At 40.5% G+C, this 24,427-nt stretch overlaps 6 gene segments (V, D, J or C); all 6 read left to right on the top strand.

Moving 5' to 3' along the window:
- The first annotated feature begins 6,637 nt into the window (after nucleotides 1-6,637).
- Nucleotides 6,638-7,274, top strand: LOC111608903. The segment is given in 2 exon segments: nucleotides 6,638-6,787; nucleotides 6,860-7,274. Coding segments are annotated over 2 exon segments (465 nt in total).
- Nucleotides 7,275-7,311: 37 nt separating this feature from the next.
- Nucleotides 7,312-7,965, top strand: LOC111608902. The segment is given in 2 exon segments: nucleotides 7,312-7,398; nucleotides 7,526-7,965. Coding segments are annotated over 2 exon segments (468 nt in total).
- Nucleotides 7,966-7,992: 27 nt separating this feature from the next.
- LOC102231485 lies at nucleotides 7,993-9,014 on the top strand. The segment is given in 2 exon segments: nucleotides 7,993-8,079; nucleotides 8,207-9,014. Coding segments are annotated over 2 exon segments (438 nt in total).
- A 3,300-nt stretch (nucleotides 9,015-12,314) lies between these two features.
- Nucleotides 12,315-12,951, top strand: LOC111608912. The segment is given in 2 exon segments: nucleotides 12,315-12,414; nucleotides 12,550-12,951. Coding segments are annotated over 2 exon segments (420 nt in total).
- A 4,710-nt stretch (nucleotides 12,952-17,661) lies between these two features.
- LOC111608906 lies at nucleotides 17,662-18,856 on the top strand. The segment is given in 2 exon segments: nucleotides 17,662-17,790; nucleotides 17,871-18,856. Coding segments are annotated over 2 exon segments (444 nt in total).
- A 1,113-nt stretch (nucleotides 18,857-19,969) lies between these two features.
- Nucleotides 19,970-21,617, top strand: LOC111608894. The segment is given in 3 exon segments: nucleotides 19,970-20,324; nucleotides 20,421-20,848; nucleotides 21,450-21,617. Coding segments are annotated over 3 exon segments (486 nt in total).
- The last annotated feature ends 2,810 nt before the right edge of the window (nucleotides 21,618-24,427 follow it).

Raw genomic sequence — 24,427 nt, 5'->3', positions numbered from 1 at the left:
TATCTGCTGCTTCCATGCTTATCTTACAGATTTTTACATTTACATCATTTATATAAATTCTCACATCTACTTTTCCTAAGTTTATTTGACTCAAGTATCTAAATTTAATTCAGTCTGTCTTATTCAAATTCAGTTGTTTTATTGACTTTTATATTCTTATTATTTAAATTTAATCCTACTCTTATTGTTATGGGATAATGATCATTACCTATTGTTGAATTTTCATCACAAATACCAGCTAAAACATTTGAGACAATTGTTAAATCAATAACTGATTCCATTCCTGTTCTTATATTGATTCTTGTTTCCTCCCATCATTAATACATACAAGATTTTTCATTCCCATTAATTCTTCTATAACTTGTCTATTTCTATCATTACTTTTACTCCACAATGTACTATTTGCATTAAAATCCCCACAACAAATTACTTTCCCTTCCAAATATTCAGTTAACTCTTCCATTACTTCAAATGATAATGTTTTACATGGATTATAAACATTTATTATTTTAAATGTACCTTCTTGTTCCCATATCTCAATAACTATATATTCAAGTTATTTCCCTAAAACCTGATATTGTATCCCTTGCTTCATAAATATTCCACATCCTCCTGTCCATCTCTTCTTACTCCATCATATCCTTTAATCACAAAATCTAATGTTTTTTTAACCATTTTCCTGAACACAAATAATTTCTGGTTTATCCTCAAGACTATCATTATAACCTTTAACTTTCTGTCCGTTAGCAATTAAACTTCTTGCTTTCCATTGTAATATTAACATGAACCATTTTCACCTGCTGGTCCTGGTCTCCCATCTTCCTTTATCTTCTCCATGATCCTCTTTAAACCCAAAACCTTTTCAGCTTCTCTCACTATTATTTTAATCTCCTCAGTTTTATGCTTGGTTGATAACATGCTACCAATATTAGTTTTTCTACTGATATTATAACATTTTCTTCTGACTCTTCTTTGCTTTGCTGTGGAATTTGACTCACTGTTTGTTCAATCTCTCTTGTTTTCTGTTCCTTCACATTTTTAGCTGCTTCTGCATATTTTATGTTTTTAGTCATTTTAATCTGTATAATTTCTTTTGCCTTCTTCTTTACTTCACATCCTCCATATGTAACTCTGTTTCCCTCCACAGTTACAACATTTTCTTGGTCTTATTCTTTACATTCTTCTAACTTGTGATCTTCTACACATTTTGAACATCTCTGCTTCTTTTTACAAACTGCTGCTGTGTGTCCTTTGTGACCTTCGACCTTTGAAACAACAAAGTGGTGGAGGGATATAAGGTCTGACCTGAAAACTGAGAAAACCTATTTTGATGCTTTGTTGCAACTCTTTTTCTTCAAATTCAATGAGGATTGACAAACTTCCTACTTTTTCTCTTATTCTTTTGTTCTTCATTTTTGCAAACTACCAATGGCAAGCGGATCCTCCTACTGTTGGGCCGGAAGGGGCTCTCTGGTCGGGGTGGAGTCAGACAGCTCTGGCTGAGAGCTGAAGGTGGTGGGGGGGCATTCAGAGGAACTGGACCTGTGTGCTGTGCGAGTTCTCATTGGTTATGAACCTTAAGTGCCTTACTGACCTACTTCCTTGGGCGCAATTCCCAAGGTGGCGCTGTTGACACCTGCTGGTTACCCTGCTTTGAAGGGCAGAGTAGCAGCTTCATACACTAGTGTTGCCACATCCATGCAATGGAAATTTCGTTGAATTCTGTTCAATGACAATAAATGCTATCTATCTATCTATCTATCTATCTATCTATCTATCTATCTATCTATCTATCTATCTATCTATCTATCTTAAGTTTTATTATTTTCAATTCCTCCCTCCTAACTTTCCTCCTAACTTTCCTTTCTTCTGAACTACTTCCTTCCAGTTATTGTTTACTACCTTGATTATCACCTTTCCTTCATCTATTTTATTTCTCCCTCTTTCCCTCCCACTGGCATCCACCCATCAAAATCCATGTTTTCCTCATTTCCATCCAAACCATTCACTTACCAGTTTATGCCCAAATCCACTTTTTCCAAATCCGATATGTTTCTATGTGTTTTTGTTTTCCCGCGCCGCTCCAAGTCCTCTTTCACCGGCTAAACCCCAGGATTCTTCTTCTTCTTCTTCTTTAGATTTTAACGGCAGCTTGCATCCATTTACGTTGCACTACTGCCCTCTATCGCCTCCTACCATCTACACCTCAAATTCTCTTAAAAATCCCAGTGTTTTTTAAAAAACGAAAAATCTTCTTTTTCCCCTCAATACTATTCAGTTGACCGATCACCTTCTCAAATTTCAATTCCCTACTAACACCTAGTTCTGTTTTTAATAATCTTCTTTGACTTGCGTATTTCCTACATTTAATCAAAACATGTTCCACTGTTTCTACTTCATCACACCATCTACATAAACCAGTAAGGTGTTTCCCCATCTTAAAAAGAGTTCCGTTTAGGAAACTATGCCCAGTTCTTATTCTATTTATAATTATCTCTTCCCTCCTGTTTAATCCTCTGATCCTTTCTACATCGACTGTATTTTGTATTCTAAATAAATGTCTTCCATTTATTTCATTTACCCACCTATCTTCCCATATCTTCTTGCTTTCTTTCCAAATTATACTTTTACCTTCAGATTTAGATAACTTTATTTGCATATCAATATCATCTTTTTTAATTGTCTCCTTCGCCAGCCTGTCCGCTCTTTCATTCCCCATAATACCTACATGAGCAGGAGTCCAGAATAATACAACTTTTTTATTTTGTTCACATATCCTATGATGAACCGCCATAATCTCATATAAAATATTTTGATGATTTTTTGTACGTCCCTTTCCGATACTCATCAACGCAGATAGAGAGTCACTACAAACTATTATTTTATTCCTATCAGTTTCCTCCACCCAGTCTAAAGCTACTAAAATAGCACCTAGTTCTACTGCGAATACACTCAAATAATCAGATGTTCTTTTTGAAATACTAATCTTTAATTCAGGAATCACTACAGCTATACTGGTTGCTTCACTTTTAGGGTCTTTCGACCCATCCGTATAAATTAGCAAATATTCATTATATTTATTCTGCATTTGATTATAAAATTCTTGGCAAGTATCTAATGTGTTCCTTTTCCTAATATTTGTTAGTGTTCTGTCTACATTAATATATTTCCAAGTCCACGTCGGTCTCAAAGGCCACAATACAGTTGGACTAAATTCCTTATAATATACTCTGATAAGGAGCAATTAAATGTTTTGACTCCAAATATTGTGTCAATCTCTCATTCACCATCCTTTCCATCAGTTTACACAGATTAGATGTTAAAGCTATTGGTCTGTAATTTACAGGGTTACTATGATCTTTCCCAGGTTTCTTCAACGGAATAATAATAGCTTCTTTCCACTTACAAGGTAGTCTCCCCTCCTTCCAAATCTTATTGAATAAAATTAATAATTTATTTAAAACTTCCTCACTTACATGTCTTAGCATAATATAACACACCTCATCCTTACCTGGAACACTATTCCTAGTTCTATCCAAAGCTCTTTTTAGCTCTCCAATAGAGAAAGGATAATTCATCAGATCATTATTATTCTCCTTTCTTCTTAAGATTCCATCATATTCCTTTTTAGTTCTCTCCCTTCCCTCCATTTCATTACCTAATAAATTTTTACCACTATGTATCTCCACAAATGTTCTCACTAACATATCAGCCTTTTCCTTGTCAGTTACAGCTACTATATCATTTTTATTTAGTATAGGATAACTCCATTCCCATTTTTTTGATCATCCCCCAAACATCCCCTAGTTTTGTACTACTGCCAATTGTGTCACAGAAACCTCTCCAGTATTCTCTTTTTGTGCTCCTTATTGTTCTCCTGACTTTGGTTTGTGACTTTTTATATTCAATTAAATGTTGAAAATTATGAGACCTTTTAACCAATTTAAATGCTTTATTTCTTTCTCTAACTGCTTTCCTACACTCTTCATTCCACCATGGAACTAACTTTCTCCTATTTTTCCCTGATGTTTTCGGAATAGCCTCCTCTGCAGCAACTAAAATACCCTGACTAATCACTCGGTTCATACTTTCAATACTCTGATCATTTTGAACATTTAACATTTTCCTATCACATAGGTTATAAAATTCCTCCCAATTTGCTTTCTCAAATATCCACTTCCCTCCTATAATTGCAGGCCTATGCACCTGGCCCATCCTTATTTTGCTGATTATAATGTAGTGATCACTACCAAATGACTTATTTTTAACTTGCCAATCACATAGTGGAGCTAAACAGCTAGAAACAAATGTCAGATCTAGTACAGATTCCTTACCTGAATTTATATCAATTCTTGTCTTCTTTCCATTATTCAAGCAAACCAAATTATTACTATCTAGAAATTCTTCTAAAATGTTGCCATTATAATCTATTTTTTCACTACCCCATGATGAATGATGTGCATTAAAATCTCCACACCAAATAACATTTCCTTTCATATCCATCTCTTCAAGTTTACTTACCTCAAGCTTTTTACAAGAATTGTAAAAATTTAAAACCAACAGTACCTTCTCTTCCACCCATATTTCAGTTGCAACATACTCCAAATCTCCTTTTCTTCCAATAACTTTATACGGAATACCTTCTTTAATCAGAGAAAGACACCCTCCTCCATTTCCTTCTTCTCTATCATATCTAACTGCAATATATCCATCCAATTTGAAATCCAAAAAAGGCCTCAGCCAAGTTTCCTGTATACAAATTACATCAGGTTTTTCTTTTAATTCGTAAATAAACTGTTTAAAATCTTGCCCATTTGACAGAAGACTCCTCGCATTCCATTGTAATATTGAGACTATCCTTCTTGACTTGCCTGACTACACAGTTCTCCCCTTATGTCCTCCCACCGAATATTCTTTAAGTCTAAACTATGGCATGCTGCCTTTACAATAATCTGAATCCTTTCCGTTTTTGATTTCACATCCGATGTTGCATTTATAACTCCTGCAATAAAAGTCACCATTTTCTTTTTTTCCTCTTCAATTTTCTTTTCAACCATTTCCATAATTTTTGAAATTACTTGCTTTTCTCCTGTTAGAGATTTCCCAGTTTGTTTCTCTTTCTCAACTACTTTACACGCTTCTGCATATGTTACTTTCTGCGTAACTTTTGTTTTCTGTATCATTGATTGTCGTTTCATTACCTCGCATCCCCAAAAAGCGACACTATGCTCTCCTCCACAACTACAGCACTTTGGTTTAACTCCAACTCCACATTTACCATATTCATGGTCTCCAGAACAACGGGCACATCTCCTTTTTCCTTTACACATTTTTGCAATATGGCCAAATTCCTGACAGTTGAAGCACCTCACTGGTTTGGGCACATATTCCCTGACACTAAATCTTATCAAGCCAAAGAAAACCTCCCTTGGCATTTCTTTTGTTTCAAACTCCAGCAACACAGTTTCTGTTTCAATCTTCTCTGTACCCCTTGTCATTCTTCGTGCTCCTTTTACTTCCTTGTTTCTTTCTTTCAGATTTTCAACTAATTCCTTCATATCAACACTCAACGGCACTCCTGTTATGATTCCTTTGCTTTCATTATTTCTTTTTTCACCCACTTTAACAACTGCTCTAATTTTGACTTTACACACCCATCCAAGCTTTTTCTCCTTTTCAACCTGACCTTCAGAATTACAGCCAATCAAAAGATTTCCGTCTCTCAGTACTTTAGCATGTTTAATTTCCCCAACATGTGTCTTAAGTGCTTTTGTTAGTTTAAGTGGATCAATCTTCTTGACTCCTTCTCCTTCATCAAATCTTATTATAATGTTCAGATTTTGTCTTTTTGGTGCTTCTTTTCCTTCCTCAATTCCTTCATTATCAGTGTCTTCAGTGCTTTCCTCATTTCCTTTTTTCCTCTTTCTTTCAGCAGCTCGCTGCTTCTTTCCACCCTTTCCCACCAATTCCTACTCTTTATCTTCATTCCGACCACTCCTTCCTTCCTCGTCATTACACTCCATACTATTACAGTCACTTCTTTCCAAATCCAACGTCGTCATGTTCCGAATTAAGTCGCATTTAACACCGAAGTTCAGCGAGTCAGTCCTCCTCCTCTCCGTCTGTCTACACCAGGAAGTGGTGACAAGTCCGCCTTCAAAAAAAGGAGGATTCTTCTTCTCCTCCCTGCAGCTGGTTTAAAGCTGGATATCGCCACCTGCTGGGTGTAGCACAAAATTTTACTGTAGTGAAATAAAATAGACAAAAACAAGGTCAACACAACGAGACTTTAAAAACATTTTCCAAATAAATTCTACTCAAAGTGCAAACTCTGACAAACTGAACTAAATGTATTTGTTAGAGTGCAGCTCTGGCCATGTTAGAGATAAACTTCCACATACTTAGGAGCCAGGCCATATTTCACCATAGATCTGAAATTATTCATTCTAACAATAATCCAGAGCTTTTAAAGATTTCTCTAATATTTCTGCTCTAAAGCAAACAGCAGGGAGCAGCTGGGAAAGTTTGATCTGTTAACTTCTCCAGATTCAGAGTAGTCTTTATTTTAGGTATTTTATCATCTGAAGTAAAAACTTTATATTTCCATCAGAAAGTAGCTGAAGGTGAGAGGAAGAGGAGGAAGAGGAGGAGCTGATCTGTCCCTGATCTCTAAAGAGACTCAAACTTCCTCCTTCAGCTCAGCTCAACTCTCCAACATTAACTCTGCTCAACATGCTGTCTCTGCTCACATCTGGATTCACTCTGCTGGTTCTGATCACTGGATCAGGTTGGTTGGAGTCTTTCAGAGAATAATCTGATCCTTCTTGTTCTTCACTTATATCAGTTTTTCTTCCTTCAGGTGTAAACTGTCAACAACTCACTGCAGCGAAGACTGAGGAGTTCAGTTCAGAGGGCAGCTCTGTTACTCTGACCTGTAGTTACACCAAAGATTCTGCTAATTATTTATTCTGGTATCGACAAAATCCAGGAGAACCTCCAGAGTTCCTGAGGTCTCACTCACCTTTTGGTGGATCAGAACATCTGGACAGGATGACATTTAAAGGAAGCAAAGAAGAAATGTCCATGAAGATCTCCTCTGCTGCAGTGACAGACTCTGCTGTGTACTACTGCGCTGTGCAGCCCACAGTGACAGGAAACACCAGAACCCTGTACAAAAACCTGCAGTACTCCACAGCAGCCACCAGGGGGCGCCATGCTCCAGTAGGCGGCGCTCTCCTTGTGCTCTGTGTTCCAGCATTGTGTCAATAAGAAGTGGTGCTGTGAAGAGAACAATAGTCAGACTGAATGTTGAACATCAGCTGCTTCCTCCTGCTGATTTAAACCTTGGTGGACAGATGGAACATTGGCTGTGGATTATTCTGGCTGCTCTTTTCTCTGGTAAGATACAAAGATCAACATGTTTCCTCTACATGGAGTAGAAGTCTTTAAAGCTGCTGATTGTTCTCCTTTAATCAATCATCTTTATTGATCCATCTCTTCCTCTGCATGTTCTGTTCTTCCCCAGAGTGTAAAGGAGACTCAGTGAAGCAGACAGAAAGAGAAGTTGTTGCTGCTGCAGGAGAATCACTGACTCTGAGATGTACCTTTGAAACATCCTATACGACACCCACATTGTTCTGGTATAAGCAAGAAGAAAACAGTTTCCCAAAGTTCATGCTGAAGCAGATGTCATCAACAAAAGACAAAGCTCCAGAGTTCAACAAAGACAGATTCAATGCAGAGATCAACGACAAGTCATTCAACCTGAAGATCCAGGATCTCCGTCTGTCAGACTCTGCTGTGTACTACTGCGCTGTGCAGCCCACAGTGACAGGAAACACCAGAACCCTGTACAAAAACCTGCAGTACTCCACAGCAGCCACCAGGGGGCGCCATGCTCCAGCAGGCGGCGCTCTCCTTGTGCTCTGTGTTCCAGCATTGTGTCAATAAGAAGTGGTGCTGTGAAGAGAACAATAGTCAGACTGAATGTTGAACATCAGCTGCTTCCTCCTGCTGATTTAAACCTTGGTGGACAGATGGAACATTGGCTGTGGATTATTCTGGCTGCTCTTTTCTCTGGTAAGATACAAAGATCAACATGTTTCCTCTACATGGAGTAGAAGTCTTTAAAGCTGCTGATTGTTCTCCTTTAATCAATCATCTTTATTGATCCATCTCTTCCTCTGCATGTTCTGTTCTTCCCCAGAGTGTAAAGGAGACTCAGTGAAGCAGACAGAAGGAGAAGTTGTTGCTGCTGCAGGAGAATCACTGACTCTGAGATGTACTTATGAGACCAGTGATACATATCCATATCTGTTCTGGTACAAACAAGAAGAAAACAGTTTCCCAAAGTACATGCTGAAGCGTTACTCCACAACTTCAGAGAATTCTCCAGAGTTCAGTGAAGACAGATTTGATGCTGATCTCAACACCAAGGCAAAAGAGAAATCAGTCAATCTGAAGATCCAGGATCTCCGTCTGTCAGACTCTGCTGTGTACTACTGCGCTCTGCGGCCCACAGTGACAGGAAACACCAGAACCCTGTACAAAAACCTGCAGTACTCCACAGCAGCCACTAGAGGGCCTCACATCCTTCTCTAGTTCTTTAAATTCCTAGGATTGAGTCTGGTTCTGGTTCTGGGTCAGTCTCTGGCTGGTTTCCTTTAGCAGCATTTCCTTTGTGCTGATTGGTCCGTGTGTTTATCTCTACCTGTTTCTAAGCATTCAGACCTGAGACTGTTCAGTTTCAGCAGCTGGGTTGTTCATCAGATGCTCTGCCAGGAAGCAGCAGCTCTTGGTTCATCAGGATCGTCTGATTCCTGCTGCTGAAATGCTTCTCCAGTAGTTTCCTTTCACTGCGGCTACACCAGGGGTCGGCAACCTTTTCTACTCAAAGAGCCATTTGGGACCGCCTCCCAATAAAAAGAAAGCACTTGGAGCCACAACCCATTTTGACGTCATATATATAAAACCTATATGCTATGTACAAAAATCGATACTATGTTGCGTTTATGAAATCAACGAACTGCTGCAGAGAACACAACATTTTATTTCTGCATGCAACAAAACGCATTTTACACTTTGTTGATGCTCAATTTCAAACAAAATACCTTCTGTCTATTTGAGTCTTTGTATTTAAGAAATAAAAATCGAAACTTACCCAACCTGCACTGAAGGAAACATAGAAACAGAATGCAGTCACCTGTCCTCCTCTTATTCAGGAGATAAAAATCAAAACTTATCCAAATATTATCCACCGGTACTGAACCAACCAAGCAAACCAAAAAATGCGCAGTCTGCTTCTGTGTCCCGTAGTTCGGTACGGCGCCCCCTAGGGGACATGGGGAGTTTTTTCCTTTTGCGTTCCCTCGCAATAATCTACTGGTCAGTTATGCAGCATAATTGAATACTGTAGCCTTTCTTATGGTGGGCGCCGTACTTTCTGCTTTAATATAAGGTTATGTGAGGTTTTTCCATGAATGTTAGAATCTTTTTGTGAAATATCTGAAGTTTTATATCTTTCTTTAGGATAGAAAGGCGCCACAAACCTACGATATAAACAGAAACTTTCTGTAAGTAGGAAAGAAATAAAAATACTTTATAATTTGGAATATTTCTGAGTTATTATCGCGGTTAATAAATCATCTGACAGTTTTGATTGTGTCTCTGTTGTTCTAGTCTGAATGGTTTAAAGAGCTGCTTTCAGTTCCATCTTAGCCTTAACAGACATAAACATGCAGGAAAAAATAAATCGATTTTCAATCAGTGTTTTGCACCAAACAGTTAATAATAATAAACAAGTTTTCACTGAGGCTCTGTAAGAGCCATATGAATGAAATAAGTAATTATTGATATGACAGGAGCAGCGGCTTTGACACTAAGGTGTGTCGATGTGGGAGTGACGTCACCAGGTGTGAATGGAAGGATACTGACCTGCTGGCTTTGTGTGTATGAGGAAGCGGTGAGCGGGGCGGTCAGTCCTGGCAAAGTTTGGAGCCTGATCATCAAAATGGAATAAATCGATAATTGTGACAGAACAAAGAAAAGGTTTGGAGTTGATTGATAAACGGACAGATGAGATTCCCCGAGTTAACCCAGTGCGGCCCTTTACCATCATTAGTTTGTCGTGTTTTTAATAATAAAAACTTGTTAACAGTAAAAACTGTTTGGTGCAAAACACTGATTGAAAATCGATTTATTTTTTCCTGCATGTTTATGTCTGTTAAGGCTAAGATGGAACTGAAAGCAGCTCTTTAAACCATTCAGACTAGAACAACAGAGACACAATCAAAACTGTCAGATGATTTATTACCCGCGATAATAACTCAGAAATAGTCCAAATTATAATGTGTTTTTATTTCTTTCCTACTTACGGAAAGTTTCTGTTTATATCGTAGGTTTGTGGTGCCTTTCTAAGAAAGATATAAAACTTCAGATATTTCACAAAAAGATTCTAACATTCATGGAAAAACCTCACATAACCTTATATTAAAGCAGAAAGTACGGCGCCCACCGTAAGAAAGGCTACAGTGTTCAATTATGCTGCATAACTGACCAGTACAGTTTTATGAACGCAAAAGAAAATAATCCCCATGTCCCCTAGGGGGCGCCGTACGCTTCAGCATCAGCTCCGAAACAACCTTTTTTCTCTCCTCTCCCTCGGGATATTTTTTAGTGTTTGCTCTTGAAATGTCTTTCAACATTTGACTTCTTGTTGTTTGCCAGTCTGTCGCCACAGATTAAGCAGAAGGTGAACCAGTTTCATCAGCGGTGAAAGCAAAATGATCTGTCCACGTAGCATTAAATGTTCTGCCATCTTCAGAATGTTTCCTTTTCTTGGATTTATTCATGATGTATCTTCCAGGCAAGGGTCAAAAGGTCAATAAATCAGTGCGCTAAATAAACGCGGTCTGCCAGACATGTGGGGTTCGCCAGGAAAGCCTGTCGCACATCGGCGGACATGACGTATATTTTGGGTGCTAAAAATGTTCAAAACTTTTGTTTTTATGTTACAAGTTTACCATAATCTTCAGATTTAGACATTTATTTTAAAATGATTTTAATTTATAATTTTTTAATGATTTAATTTTAATAAAATATTCTATTTCCCAAAGTCACTGGGAGCCACAACAGAAGGATGAAAGAGCCACACGGGGCTCCGGAGCCACTGGTTGCCGACCCCTGGACTAGACCTGAAGCAACCAGAACAAAACATTTACTGTTTCAAGCAACATATTTACTGTTCTAACTTGGTTTTCTAGCATAGATTGAACACGTTATATAATCCTACAATCTTAGTGCATCTTTATATCTAATCATTTTAGACCTGAAGAAAAACTAAAACAGATTCACTCATGTAGTAAATCTGGATGGTAGAAGGAGAAAAACCTCAAACCCTCCAACTGACCTGATCCTACAGGACAGACACACTGACCAGAACCGGACCAGAACCAGAACCAGACCAGAACCAGACCAGAACCGGACCAGAACCAGACCAAAACCAGACCAGAATCGGACCAGACCAGAACCAGAGCCAGATCCAGACCAGAACCGGACCAGAACCAGAACCAGAACCAGAACCAGACCAGAACCGGACCAGAACCAGAACCAGAACCAGAACCAGAACCAGACCAGAACCGGACCAGAACCAGACCAGAACCGGACCAGAACCAGAACCAGACTAAAACCAGACCAAAACCAGACCATAACCGGACCGGACCAGAACCGGAACTAGACCAGAACCAGAACCAGAACCAGACCGGATCAGAACCAGAACCAGAACCGGACCAGAACCAGAACCAGGTCCAGAAGCAAGGCAAACTGGAACATGTCGGCTGGTTTGTGGGTCGTCCAGCAGGTTGGACCATAATTTGGTGACCCTTCAGAAACTCAGCCTGGTGGTGGCAGCAGCATGATGTGGGACTGTTGCCATCGTTTCACCTCTGCAGTCGCCTGAGAATTTCTGACCATCTTCATCCCAGTATGACCACAGTGGACTCATCTGGTGGATATTTCACACTAAGTCATCTGATCTCAAACTGGTTCCTAAACTGGGAGGATCACCAGTTAACTGGATCTTAGAGCATCAGAGCTGCTGAAACCTCATCACCATAATCCGTCTCAGTAGTTTCTGGTTGGCTGCAGCACCGACTCACTAACTTTAGCTGGTTTCTCAGTCAGAAATCACCTCACTGGCTGAACCTCACCTTCAGCAGCAACCAGTTTCTCTCTGGCTCCTCCCACCACTGCTGAGCTCAGCCAATGAGAAGGCTCGTCTCTAACAGCAGCTTGATGATGATGATGAAGGTCTGTTAGTCTTCCTTCTGCTGCAGTGGATCATCTCTGTAGATCTGCTGTCTGTCCTGAACTCTTGGAACATGTTGCTGTACCTCCTGCTCTTCTCTCTCTACATCGGTGAGTATCAGAACAGAGAGAAGCTCTGATGGTCTCTCTGAATCTCACTGCGACCACATGTGGATGGAAGAGCCTCTGAGTCTCCTGATGCCTGAATCTGCTGCAGACTGACTGACATGAACCTTCATTTTACAGCCATGGGCTCCATGAACACCGTCACACAGGAGCAGAGGGAACACGTCGCTTCAGAGGGAAGCCCCACCAGTTTGAGCTGCGGATATACTGGTTCTATCTATAATGTCCAGTGGTACCGACAGCAGCACGGATCCAGACCAGAGTTCCTGCTCCACATCACAGAGTCGGGATCGATCCATCCAACTCGCTCCGATTTCTCAGCTCACATCGATAAAACTCAGAAACGAGGAACTCTGCTGATCTCCTCTGCTGCAGTGACAGACTCTGCTGTGTACTACTGCGCTGTGGCGCCCACAGTGACAGGAAACACCAGAACCCTGTACAAAAACCTGCAGTACTCCACAGCAGCCACTAGAGGGCCTCACTCCCTGTTAAACCACTGAAACCTGCAGTACTCCACAGCAGCCACTAGAGGGCCTCAGACTGCATGAACCTGAGGTTTCTCTGTAGAAACTTACTGAACCTCATGACAAAGCTGCTCCTGCTCCAGTTTGTCCAGCAGATCTAAGTGAATGGGAGGAACCGTTCTAAGCTGCAGGTTGATGAGCGTCTGGACGTCCACTGGTCCCAACAAGCTGCTGGATTAAGACAGAAACGTAAAACTTAAAGTCAAGATTTATTAACAAAATGAACTTCATTAAACTTGGTATTTAGATTCTTTATTAGAAATACCAATAATTAAAATGTAATGTATTTTGATTTTTTTTATCTAAAATTTTATGCAAACTGATGGTTTTTTGTTTATTATGTTTTCCTAAAGTTTAAACAGAATCCAAGGTCTCTTAATGTACTTAAGGCCATTTTTAATCAGCTTGTAAATAATGTTTCAGCATCGTTAGTCTCCTCTATGCTTGTATTGGTGTGTTCATTATTTCTCTTTTATTTACCATATCATATTTAAAGTGGGTTTGTGTATCTGTGGTTTTATGGTTTGCATTTTCTGTGTTGCTGCTGTTGGGCAGATTCATCTTGAACAAGAGATTTTTAATCTCAGTGAGATTTAACTGATTAAATAAAAGAGACAGAATGAAACAGAAGAACTCAACCTATTCTGTCATAGGAGCTTCATGATAAATTATGTCCCATATTTAAATATAAATCATTCTGACCTGTGAAAACAACATGAAGCCTGACAATGAATAAACAAGTAAATGACGTTTGATTCTGAAACATAAATTCTGATTATAGTTTTAATCTTTCAGGTTCAACCTTAATAAAAGTAAGAAAAAAGACAAATGAATTGGATTTTACTCGTGAGGAGAGCAGAGAGGCGGGTCTGATTTTCAGTCTCCAAACTCGCTCTGAGAATCCTCTCTTGCTTCTCCTTTATTTTGCAATCATGATGCCCTAATTTACATTTAGCCAACAGTTGGTCCTAAAAGGGTGGAGAACAAAACCCAGCTGCTAACACACACTCATAAATCTTCTCCATACAATGAATCTCCTGTCTTAAGTACATGTGAGGGCGTCAAACAGTTCCTGTGTCTCTGGGTCACAACCTTTGACCCTTTAGCCTTTGGTGTTTTTCCTGCCAGGTCAGTTTATCACGCTTATCATTTCCTGCAGACATTCCAGAAACAGACATAGTATCTAACAGTCCTTACATATAATTATTAGTATTTATATATGTTATTATTTTAATTCTATCACTGTTAGTATGAAACAACGGCTGGTAAAAAGAAAATGGCAGAGAGTTGTGACTGGCTTGTTACTCTAACCCAGCTCACTAGGAACAAAGTGACATTATTTATGATTTAAACATAAAAACTTTAACAGCTCTGGTTTAGGTGGTTCCTCTGCTCTCGGAGTGGATGAAGCCAGAAACGGATCAGCAGGTTTATGGAAGTTGTGATAAAACATTTTGCCACCTTCCCAATATTCCAGCGAATGTTTTCTGTCTCATGTTTGCATCTTAAAATGACTCGGCTGAACTTTGGCGACCGGTTAGTATCGTTGCCTTTCTGCAGAGCTCAAAATGCCTCGGCACAAGTTTTTCTGTACATCATTAAAGTTCATTGGACACTTTTAAAACCCTAGAAATTAGAACACAGGATGATCCACTGTGCTGTTTTTTGGCATTACAGGCTATGATTTATTATTACTGTGTGAAACTATTTATTAGATCAAAGTGTTGCCAGGAAAAATTGGGTCCATTGGAAAAAAGACGCTCCAAAGAACTGCAAACGCAATAAAATCCTAAAACTAGAAAATGTGACGGTGAAACAGCGGCGCTTTGCTGCCTTTTGTTTCGATCCGCAACCAAACCGACGAACCAGTTCCTGAATCAGTCACCTGGTTCGGCCCGAATACGAGGCTTCAAACGTCACAACCTGCTGCATCAACACAAGCCTTGATACGCTTCATAAAATCCTCCTGATTGGTCGACTCGCTCCGAGGCCTCGGCACTGAAAACGCGTCACGGCTTTTTCTAAGTGTGTCACGTGTTGTTGCGCAACACCCCCCCCCCTCCTTTCTGTCTCTACTCTCTCACTCTCGTACTTCCTCTTCTGAGAGGGGAGATGTGCTACCAGCTCTCCTTCTAACGGGTTAATTGAGTTTCTAAATCTGCTGGGATTTACCCTGTCCAGAACTGAAGTAAACTCTGTTTAAGCTGGTTTCGAGAAACGATTCACCTGATTTTTAACGGCCTACATCCAGGTGTCTCACCCTTCTTCCCTCTGTGAATTAGCCAGACTGAGCAGCCTACAGCCAACTAGTTTCACAGAGCACACCTGTTAATGGTCGCTCGTTCTCTATTTTACAACTTGCATTTGTTATTGAACCAGGTAGGTTTTAGTGACTCGGGCGAGTCCCAAGGATGACGTTTTAAATTTGGGCTACCAGCAACCTAAAAACATTTTCCACTTATTCAAACATCAGAGCTATTTTACAACCATCAAAGAACTTTAAGGTGACTCATTAACTGAATGTCCGCAACATCTTTTAGCTTTTCTTTATGCTAAATATTTTATTAGTAAGGCATTTTTGCAAGGGTCAGTACAGCTTCATTCAGTAGCAGAAATAATCAAATAAGTAAAATCAATCATCTAGTCTATCTTTCCCTACTGCTGACACTGAGAACTAAAAAAGGGAACCTTTGAGAGAGACGGACGGAGTTTGACGTTTCGAACCCCAGACCTGGCCTGATGGTGAAGAAGGTGTTGCAGCAGGAGGAAGATGTTGATCGGCGAAGGCAGGAATCTCTGCAGGTCTGATGAGCTTCTTCTCCGCATGGATGGTGAGGTCACACAGGACTTGGTGCTGGCAGGAAAAAAGGCACCAGTTCTTCTTCTTTGTCTTTGCCTTTGTCTTCATCTTTGTCTTTGGGGTCTGAACCCAGCCGATGAGAGAAGTGCGATTCGAAGCCACAGGTTGTGGGCCAGACGGGTTGGTCCCCATGAGCAGGACAGTCTCCGACTCTGTGGCCCCGGCTCTTCTTCAGCTGCAGAGTTCTTTGTCCATCTCGATTTTGGCTAAAAGCTGCCCGGAGGATCCAACAAAAGGTTCCTCTTTTGCACCCACTTTTTATAGGGTTTATCCACCTTTTGGTGCGTTTGCATTGGCTGTCTGCTTAGACAGATGATCTCATATCCATCACTGTCTTACAGACATTTCCTGATGTCTGTGCTAATGTCTCAGGGTTGCTCAACCTCCTATGTCCATTGCCTGCACAACCTTTCACCTACTCTCTACCTCCAACATATCAGTGATGTTTAATTGCAGTTACACCTTTTACACCATTTCAAGTTCAATGTCAAAATCACATTTATATTACATTTATTTTCTTTAGCTTCTCTGATTTAGCATTCATTTATGATTTTATAACCATAACTTATTAATTATACTTATTATAATCTTAATGTGAGTTATTACAGATGTTTTTCTGAAAAGAAACCAAGAATAATCCATGATTCTAATTATTTAATACCAAAGTTACAGTTACTTGTTTTTCTTGTAAGTGTTCTCACAAATATAACTGTAAGTATTATTACAAGTAAACCAATATTAATATAAGTATTTTACTTTGAATCTTATCAAATTACTAATAATGTTTAGATTTCATTCTTTAAAACTTTCATGCTTTAAAATAAGGAATAGTCTCATTTATTTTTATAAATCTGCAGGCTGGAAACTTACTTCCTCTTTTTCCAGGAAACCTGCTTTCCCTGTTTCATGAATCTCTCTGTCTGACTATGATTTCTTATGATTAGATAGAAAAAAGTAGAATTAAAGCAAAGTTTGCATGAGACAAAACCAACACACACAACCAGATTTATTTTATTGACACCTAAGTCTACTGTTGGGCCTTAATGTCACTTGAGTGATTCATTTTAAAGATAACTTTATTTATTATTACTGTTAAACTAAAATCTCCAGCATGGGGAAGTGGGATGAGCTCGGATTTTCTTGACACACGATTCATCACCATGATCCCAGCTCCAGTCTGCATTTTGATTATCCAAAACTCGCATTTCACTACACAAAGAGCTCAAACTAAAATTTAAAATTTGCTAGTGGTTATAGTTTCCCTTACAATGTGATTAGAAGATTTGCTGCATGATATCTTGTTGATTCGATTCATGTCAGAGAATAAAGGTGGATGTGATTCAGCATCATTAATTCTCAGGTTATAATTCATACAAAACAATAGCAAATGAAACAGAAAGACCTGTCTGAAGAAACTCAGGTATTCACTGATTTTTATAGTAAACTACTTTAACTCAACAGATCAGACACGTCAGTCATAAGAGGATAAATCAGAACATCCTGTAGTAAAGGTCATTGGTCAAATTCTTTGTGTGACTATGTGAAAAAGCCCAACCTCCTTCCTTGTTTTTTCTAATAAAAGAGCAGTGCAGAAAAAGATCTGGCAGAGTTGATCCCAGACAGTGTTTGACGGCGGTTTCCGCGTCTGTTTTCATCTCTCCTCTTCTACAGAAAAGTCATTTGTGTCTCTGGTTGATTCTTTGCAGGTTAGGAAATAAAATAAACCTAACAGATTTAAACCAAGCAAATCCAAATTAAATTCAGATTAAATACAGATTAAATCCAGGACAGGTTGTCATGAGCTGACTGTCTGCTGAAGCTGAGAGGAAGAGGAGGAAGAGGAGGAGCTGATCTGTTCCTGATCTCTAAAGAGACTCAAACTTCCTCCTTCAGTTCAGTTCAACTCTCCAGCATTAACTCTGCTCAACATGGACTATTATGGTCTGTCTCTGCTCATCATGTCTCTGCTAACAGGTCAGATTCAGTCTAAATGCTTTAATCTACTGAAATGTTTATGAAAACTTTTGTAACTGAACAGATTTTTCTTCCTGCAGGTGTCAGATGTGATCAACCGACTCCCTCGTACAGTGAAGTGTTCAATTTAGTCGGCAGCTTTGTTCCTCTGAGCTACACTTTATCCAAACCAGCAGCTGTTAATGATTATTTCTTCTGGTACCGACAATATCCTGGAAAACCTCCAGAGTTCCTGATCTCTCACACAGCAAAGGGAGGAGAATTATCTCAGCCGCTTCCTGGTTTTTCTATTAGAGTGAATGAAAATCAAACCCAGATGGATCTGCTGATCTCCTCTGCTGCAGTGACAGACTCTGCTGTGTACTACTGCGCTGTGAAGCCCACAGTGACAGGAAACACCAGAACCCTGTACAAAAACCTGCAGTACTCCACAGCAGCCACTAGAGGGCCTCTCTCCCTGTTAAACTACAAAAATTAGGACTTTATAAAAAGTCCTGTTTGTTAACTGACAGACAAATATTAGAATAAAGGAGGAACATGTTTATCATCCCAGACCCCAGACAGGACTCCTACCTGGACTCTGGCAGTCACACCTGACTGCAGCTTACCAACATGCTGACAATATTTTAGTAGTTTATCATGAGTTAATTGCTGGGAGAACAGAGTCTCTCTCCAGGGAAATATCAAACAGCCAACATTTAAACCATGAGACTGTTTGTGAACAAGCAGCAGATCACTTTTTAAATGATGACGAAGGCCATATGCTGAGCTGAGGATGCTGCCTGGACCCCATGAAGAGATGCAGAGACTGTAGATCTTTGGGAAACTCTGGACTGGCTTTGTTTCCTCCAGATTGTGCTCCGGTCTGTAAAATGGGCTTGTGTTTAATAAAAATGTTCTTTTTATTCATCTTAGCCTTCCTGTAGGTTTTTCACTTCCACATCTCACAGAGGGATGTTACAGACAAATCCATATCCACTCTTTGTAAGAATCTAGTTGACCTAAAATTAAACAAATTAGTATGACGTTTTGCCCTTAATAGTTCTGATAAGTTAGAAAATGGGAAAAAATCATGTTCAGCAGCAATAAGTTAGAAAATGTCAAGGATTGGATAATCTGCCAATTTAGCACGTAAGTGTGTGTTTATGTGTGTGTGTGTGTGTGTGTGTGTGTGTGTGTGTGTGTGTGTGTGTGTGTGTGTGTGTGTGTGTGTGTGTGTGTGTGTGTGTGTGTGTGTGCTGGTTTAGCTATCATTATGAGGACTTAATCTTGACAAACGACTAACATTGTGTGGACATTTATAGCTGTGAGGACATTTTGCCATGTCCACTCAATATAAACACAATTTTTGAGTTAGGCGTTGGGAATAAGGTGGGAATTAAATGGCTCAGGGAAAATATCAAGATTAGTTATAGAAATTAATGGGAGTGTGTGTTAGTGTGTGAGGGCGGAGTTCAACAAAGGCGGTGCTTCCTCAGGGCAGCATGCACACTGGAGCCGCTGCTGGCTGTGAAGAGAACAATAGTCAGACTGAATGTTGAACATCAGCTGCTTCCTCCTGCTGATTTAAACCTTGGTGGACAGATGGAACATTGGCTGTGGATTATTCTGGCTGCTCTTTTCTCTGGTAAGATACAAAGATCAACATGTTTCCTCTACATGGAGTAGAAGTCTTTAAAGCTGCTGATTGTTCTCCTTTAATCAATCATCTTTATTGATCCATCTCTTCCTCTGCATGTTCTGTTCTTCCCCAGAGTGTAAAGGAGACTCAGTGAAGCAGACAGAAGGAGAAGTTGTTGCTGCTGCAGGAGAATCACTGACTCTGAGATGTACCTATGAAACAAATTCCTTTGCAAATCCATATCTGTTCTGGTATAAACAAGAAGAAAATAAACTCCCAATCCATATACTGACACGTGTTAAAGGAACAGGCGTGAACTCTAAGCTGTTCAACAAAGACCGATTTGATGCCAGTGTTGAAGATGTTTCCATTCTTCTGAGGATCCAGGATCTCCGTCTGTCAGACTCTGCTGTGTACTACTGCGCTCTGCAGCCCACAGTGGCAGGAAACACCAGAACCCTGCACAAAAACCTGCAGAGCAAAAAAAAATACAATACTCCACAATATCCACTAGAGGGCCTCAAAGATCAGGCTACATTAGCATGACAGTAATGTAAGGGGTTGAATGAACTGTGCTTCAGGAATGGTGAGACAGCAGCTATTCAGCTGAGGCCTTGTAGCGTGTTTTACTAGACAAACACTGTAGAATCCCCTTTAACAGTCTACTGGTGTAGTTGTGAGTTTTTACTGTCCTGCTGAATGTTTCTCCTGCTTTCTCTCAACCACTGAACACAACCCATGTTATGGTCTGAAAGACTTTGTTTCCACCAGGAGGAAGAGGAGGAGCTGATCTGTTCCTGATCTCTAAAGAGACTCAAACTTCCTCCTTCAGTTCAGTTCAACTCTCCAACATTAACTCTGCTCAACATGGACTATTATGGTCTGTCTCTGCTCATCATCTCTCTGCTAACAGGTCAGATTGGATCTTAATGATGATCTTAAACTGGGAAAATGTGTCAATGACTCACGATGAAAACTTTTATAACTAAACAGATATTTCTTCATTTAGGTATCAGCTGTGATCAACTTACTCCTCATGAGGAGGAACTCTTCAGTTTAGAAAGCAGCTTTGTTAATCTGTCCTATACATTTTCAAGACGAGCTGCAAATGATTATTTCTTCTGGTATCGACAATATCCTGGAAAACCTCCAGACTTCCTGATCTCCCACTCAGGAACAGGAGCTCCAATGTCAACGCCGCTTCCTGGTTTCTCCTTCAAGATGAATGCTGATAAAACCCAGATGGATCTGCTGATCTCCTCTGCTGCAGTGACAGACTCTGCTGTGTACTACTGCGCTGTGAGGCCCACAGTGACAGGAAACACCAGAACCCTGTACAAAAACCTGCAGTACTCCACAGCAGCCACTAGAGGGCCTCACTCCCTGTTAATCTACTGGTTGTTGAGTCTTTGGACTGAAGACAAAGACAACAGAGACATGAAGCAGTAAAGATCAGAGACAGAGCTGCTGAGGAAGCAGAATGAATATAATTTCCTCTCTGACCGTGTGGGGCTGCCCAGCAGACCCCCCGCTGCTTTGCAAGCTAGATGTGGCAATCCGGTGAGGCTCATTGTGAAGGAGGTACTCCATCCTCAGTGCAGGTCATACATGATTTCTGGACCTTTTAGCCATTTGGCTCCCATACATCTTTATTTGGCTGCCTACTAATTGCAAATGGATACATTTCAAACTCAGGTGAGAAGACAGGAGGATACTGATTGACAATTCCTGCAAAAGCAGAGCACCCAAAGAAGGATATTTACCATAAACCTCCCATCAGTGCGTCCCATCGCTGGTAGCCCCAAACCCAAAGCCCTGTTACCTTGTAGCAAATGATGCACAGGATGAAAAATGAGTGAGGGGAGGGAGACGTTCAAATGTAGCAGTTTCTGAAACTCTGCACAAGGAACACTGATGTGTGTCTGATCAAACTCTGCACAAAAACCTGCAGTACTCCCCAGCAGCCACTAGAGGGCCTCACTCCCTGTTGGTCCACTGGTTGTTGAGTCTATGGACTGAAGACAAAGACAACAGAGACATGAAGCAGTAAAGATCAGAGACAGAGCTGCTGAGGAAGCAGAAAACTCTCTGATTGGTTGAGTTGAAGTGGCCCCGCCCACTGACCTTCAGCTCATCCAATGACATAATTTCTTCCTCCTTCTGCTGCAGTGGAAGAACATTGTTGATCTGCAGTGTGGCTCTAAGGACTCCAAAGACATGTTGCTCTGCCTGGTTCTGCTTCTGTCTCTCAGTAGAGGTGAGTTTTATTATTAAGTAATTAATTATTTCACAAGTTGATTTAGTTGTGCAGGTAGACAGTAATACCGATCAGGTTGTTCATTTTCTCCACTTTAACAGGACTAACAGCTCAGGACTCAATCGCTGCTGTTAGAGGTGAAGACAGAGGGACAGAAGGACAGCGTGTCTCACTCCGCTGTAACTACGAGACAACATCAAATCTTCCCAACCTTCACTGGTACAAACAAGTTTCCGATGTTGAGGCTCCTCAGTTCCTGCTGTGGAAAGGAGCAAAAAACCAAAGTAAGGAGGCGTACGTTCCCAACGATCGTTACGGATCAGTAACAACAGATACATCAACTGAACTGCAGATAGAAACAGCAACCCTGGCAGACTCAGGCCTCTACTACTGCGCTCTAGAAACACAGTGGTGCAACATGTAGAGGAGGCTGTACAAAAACCTGACCACAGACACCAAACTCAGGTTCAAAGATAAGAGAAACCACAAACCACCGCTGCTCATCCAAGGCTTCTGCTTTTTACTTGTTATGGGAAGAAATGGAAGTTCATCATCTGATCATCGAGGAAAAATCCACAATTTTAACTCCTGACAATTTTCATTTTTAAAATTAAAAGAAAAATACAAGTTTACTATGAGCAAAAGAACATTTTCAGAAATGTCAGCCATTTTCTAGTGATGCTTAAAGGTTTTGTGCAAAAAGGTTTTTATAGATTTAAGGAATTCTGCAAACAGTTTATCACCTTATTTTCAACATTCTGATTTCAAAACTTAGAAAAATTAACATCTGAAACACAACTTCAGGACGACTCGGCATCCGGAAACCTGCAGGAGCAACAGGTCAATACAAAATGACCAACAGCCACTAACAAGACAGAAACACAATTAATTTATTCTGAACGAAAGTTTCAGTTTTTTCTCCAAACTGCAGAGTTTCAGACTGAAATGTTTGATTCTGAAAATCTATTGAGTCCGACCTGAGAGGTTTGATGAAACTGCAACTGAAAATAAATCGAAAATCAGATGAAAACCAATGAGTGGGTTTCAGTAAAACAAAAAATAAGTTTTCTGCTCGTTTCCGGTGAGAGTTGGACTCCGCCAGGGCTGCCCTTTGTCACCGATTCTGTTCATCACTTTCATGGACAGAATCTCTAGACCAGCCAAGGTGTTGAGGGGATCCGATTTGGTGGCCTTAGGATCTCATCTCTGCTTTTCGCAGACGATGTGGTCCTTTTGGCTTCACCAGGTCATGACCTGCAGCTCTCACTGGAGCGGTTCACAGCCGAGTGTGAAGGGGCCGGGATGGGGATCAGTGCCTCCAAATCCGAGGCCATGGTCTTGAGCCGGAAAAGGGTAGAGTGCCTTCTCCGGGTCAAGGGGGGTGTCCTGCCCCAAGTGGAGGAGTTCAAGTATCTCGGGATCTTGTTCAGGAATGGGGGAAGAAGGGAGCTGGAGATCGACAGGCGGATTGGTGCAGCGTCTGCAATGAAGCGGCGCTGTACCGGTCCGTCCTGGTGAAGAGAAATAAGTTACTGGTGGAGCAGAGCCGAGTCCAGACAGAGACGAGGCGTCGATTCTGGAAGAAAACCCGGTGAGAGTTTCATATCAATATTTCTTCTTCTGGACCCGACAACATGCAGGAGGGCAGCTGCAGCACCGACCCGGATTCCTGGTCCGGATCGGTGCTGAGCAGCCGAGTCCCGGACCTGGGCTCTACTCTCTGAAGCCATCTCGGATCAGAACCTCACTGCTGGGATCGGCTCACCTACTCATGGGTCCACAGCGCCATCATGTGGTGAAAACTCTTCCAGCCATATTTTCTGTTTCTTTCTTGCTTTCCGGTGTTTTCAGTTTCAGCTGCTGATTTCCTGCTGCAGCGTTTTAATATTTCATTCATGGGATCATAACTGGACCAGTTTCAGATCATTTCTCCTTTAAAACTCTCAGTTCTGACATCTTTACTGTTTCACAGGAGAAGCTTTAAACCAGAGGCGTTAACAAAACGGACCAGAATGAAACACATCACCGCTTTACTTTTACATTCATTAGTGTTTTGTGTCCTTTTCAGTTATTCAGTGTATTTTATGTTTATTGTTGTTATTTTTTCCTGTTAGTTTATGGATTAAACTCATATTTCTTTTTAAGCTCGCTCTTTATTCCGAGCTGATTTTTCATCCCTGCTTCCTGTTTTAAATGTTTCCATCCAGGGATCCTCTGATTTCAGCTCAATAATGTTTATTTTTATATTTGAACTGAATAAATTTGACATATTTGATGTCTTCAGATTTAATCCATCTGTCCTGTAGAGCAGATGCTTCAGTACCAAAAGCGGCCAGTAGGTGGCGGTGGCGCTCCATCAGAAAATAACATTATCAGAGGAATAGACTGATTTCATGTATTATCGGACATTATGGTATTTTACGATGTGAAGACTTTCACTGCCTGGCTGCTGAAATGTGTTATGCAAATAAATTTGATTTGAATTGACTCTAATCAGCAGCTCCTGTCTCCTGGTCGGCCTTTAACTAGGCCGCATCATGAGAGGCAGAAACTGGAAAAATTCTGCATTGAAAGGAAATGATCAAATGTTTCAACTGATGATAAACTCGTGATTCAGTCCGGATTCAAAGGAACCAGCAGGTTCTGAACGTCTCGGGCGGTTTGTTCCAGTTTTGGTTCTGGTTCTGCTTAAACCGACCTGATGGGTCAACATGGTTCCTTCCTGAGCAGCAGGCTTCAGACTAAAGCCTCTCAGAGCT

Source organism: Xiphophorus maculatus, chromosome 6, assembly GCF_002775205.1.
Source record: "Xiphophorus maculatus strain JP 163 A chromosome 6, X_maculatus-5.0-male, whole genome shotgun sequence".
NCBI lineage: Eukaryota > Metazoa > Chordata > Actinopteri > Cyprinodontiformes > Poeciliidae > Xiphophorus > Xiphophorus maculatus.
The sequence above is the reverse complement of the archived record's forward strand: the minus strand, read 5'-3'. Positions and strand labels throughout refer to the sequence as shown.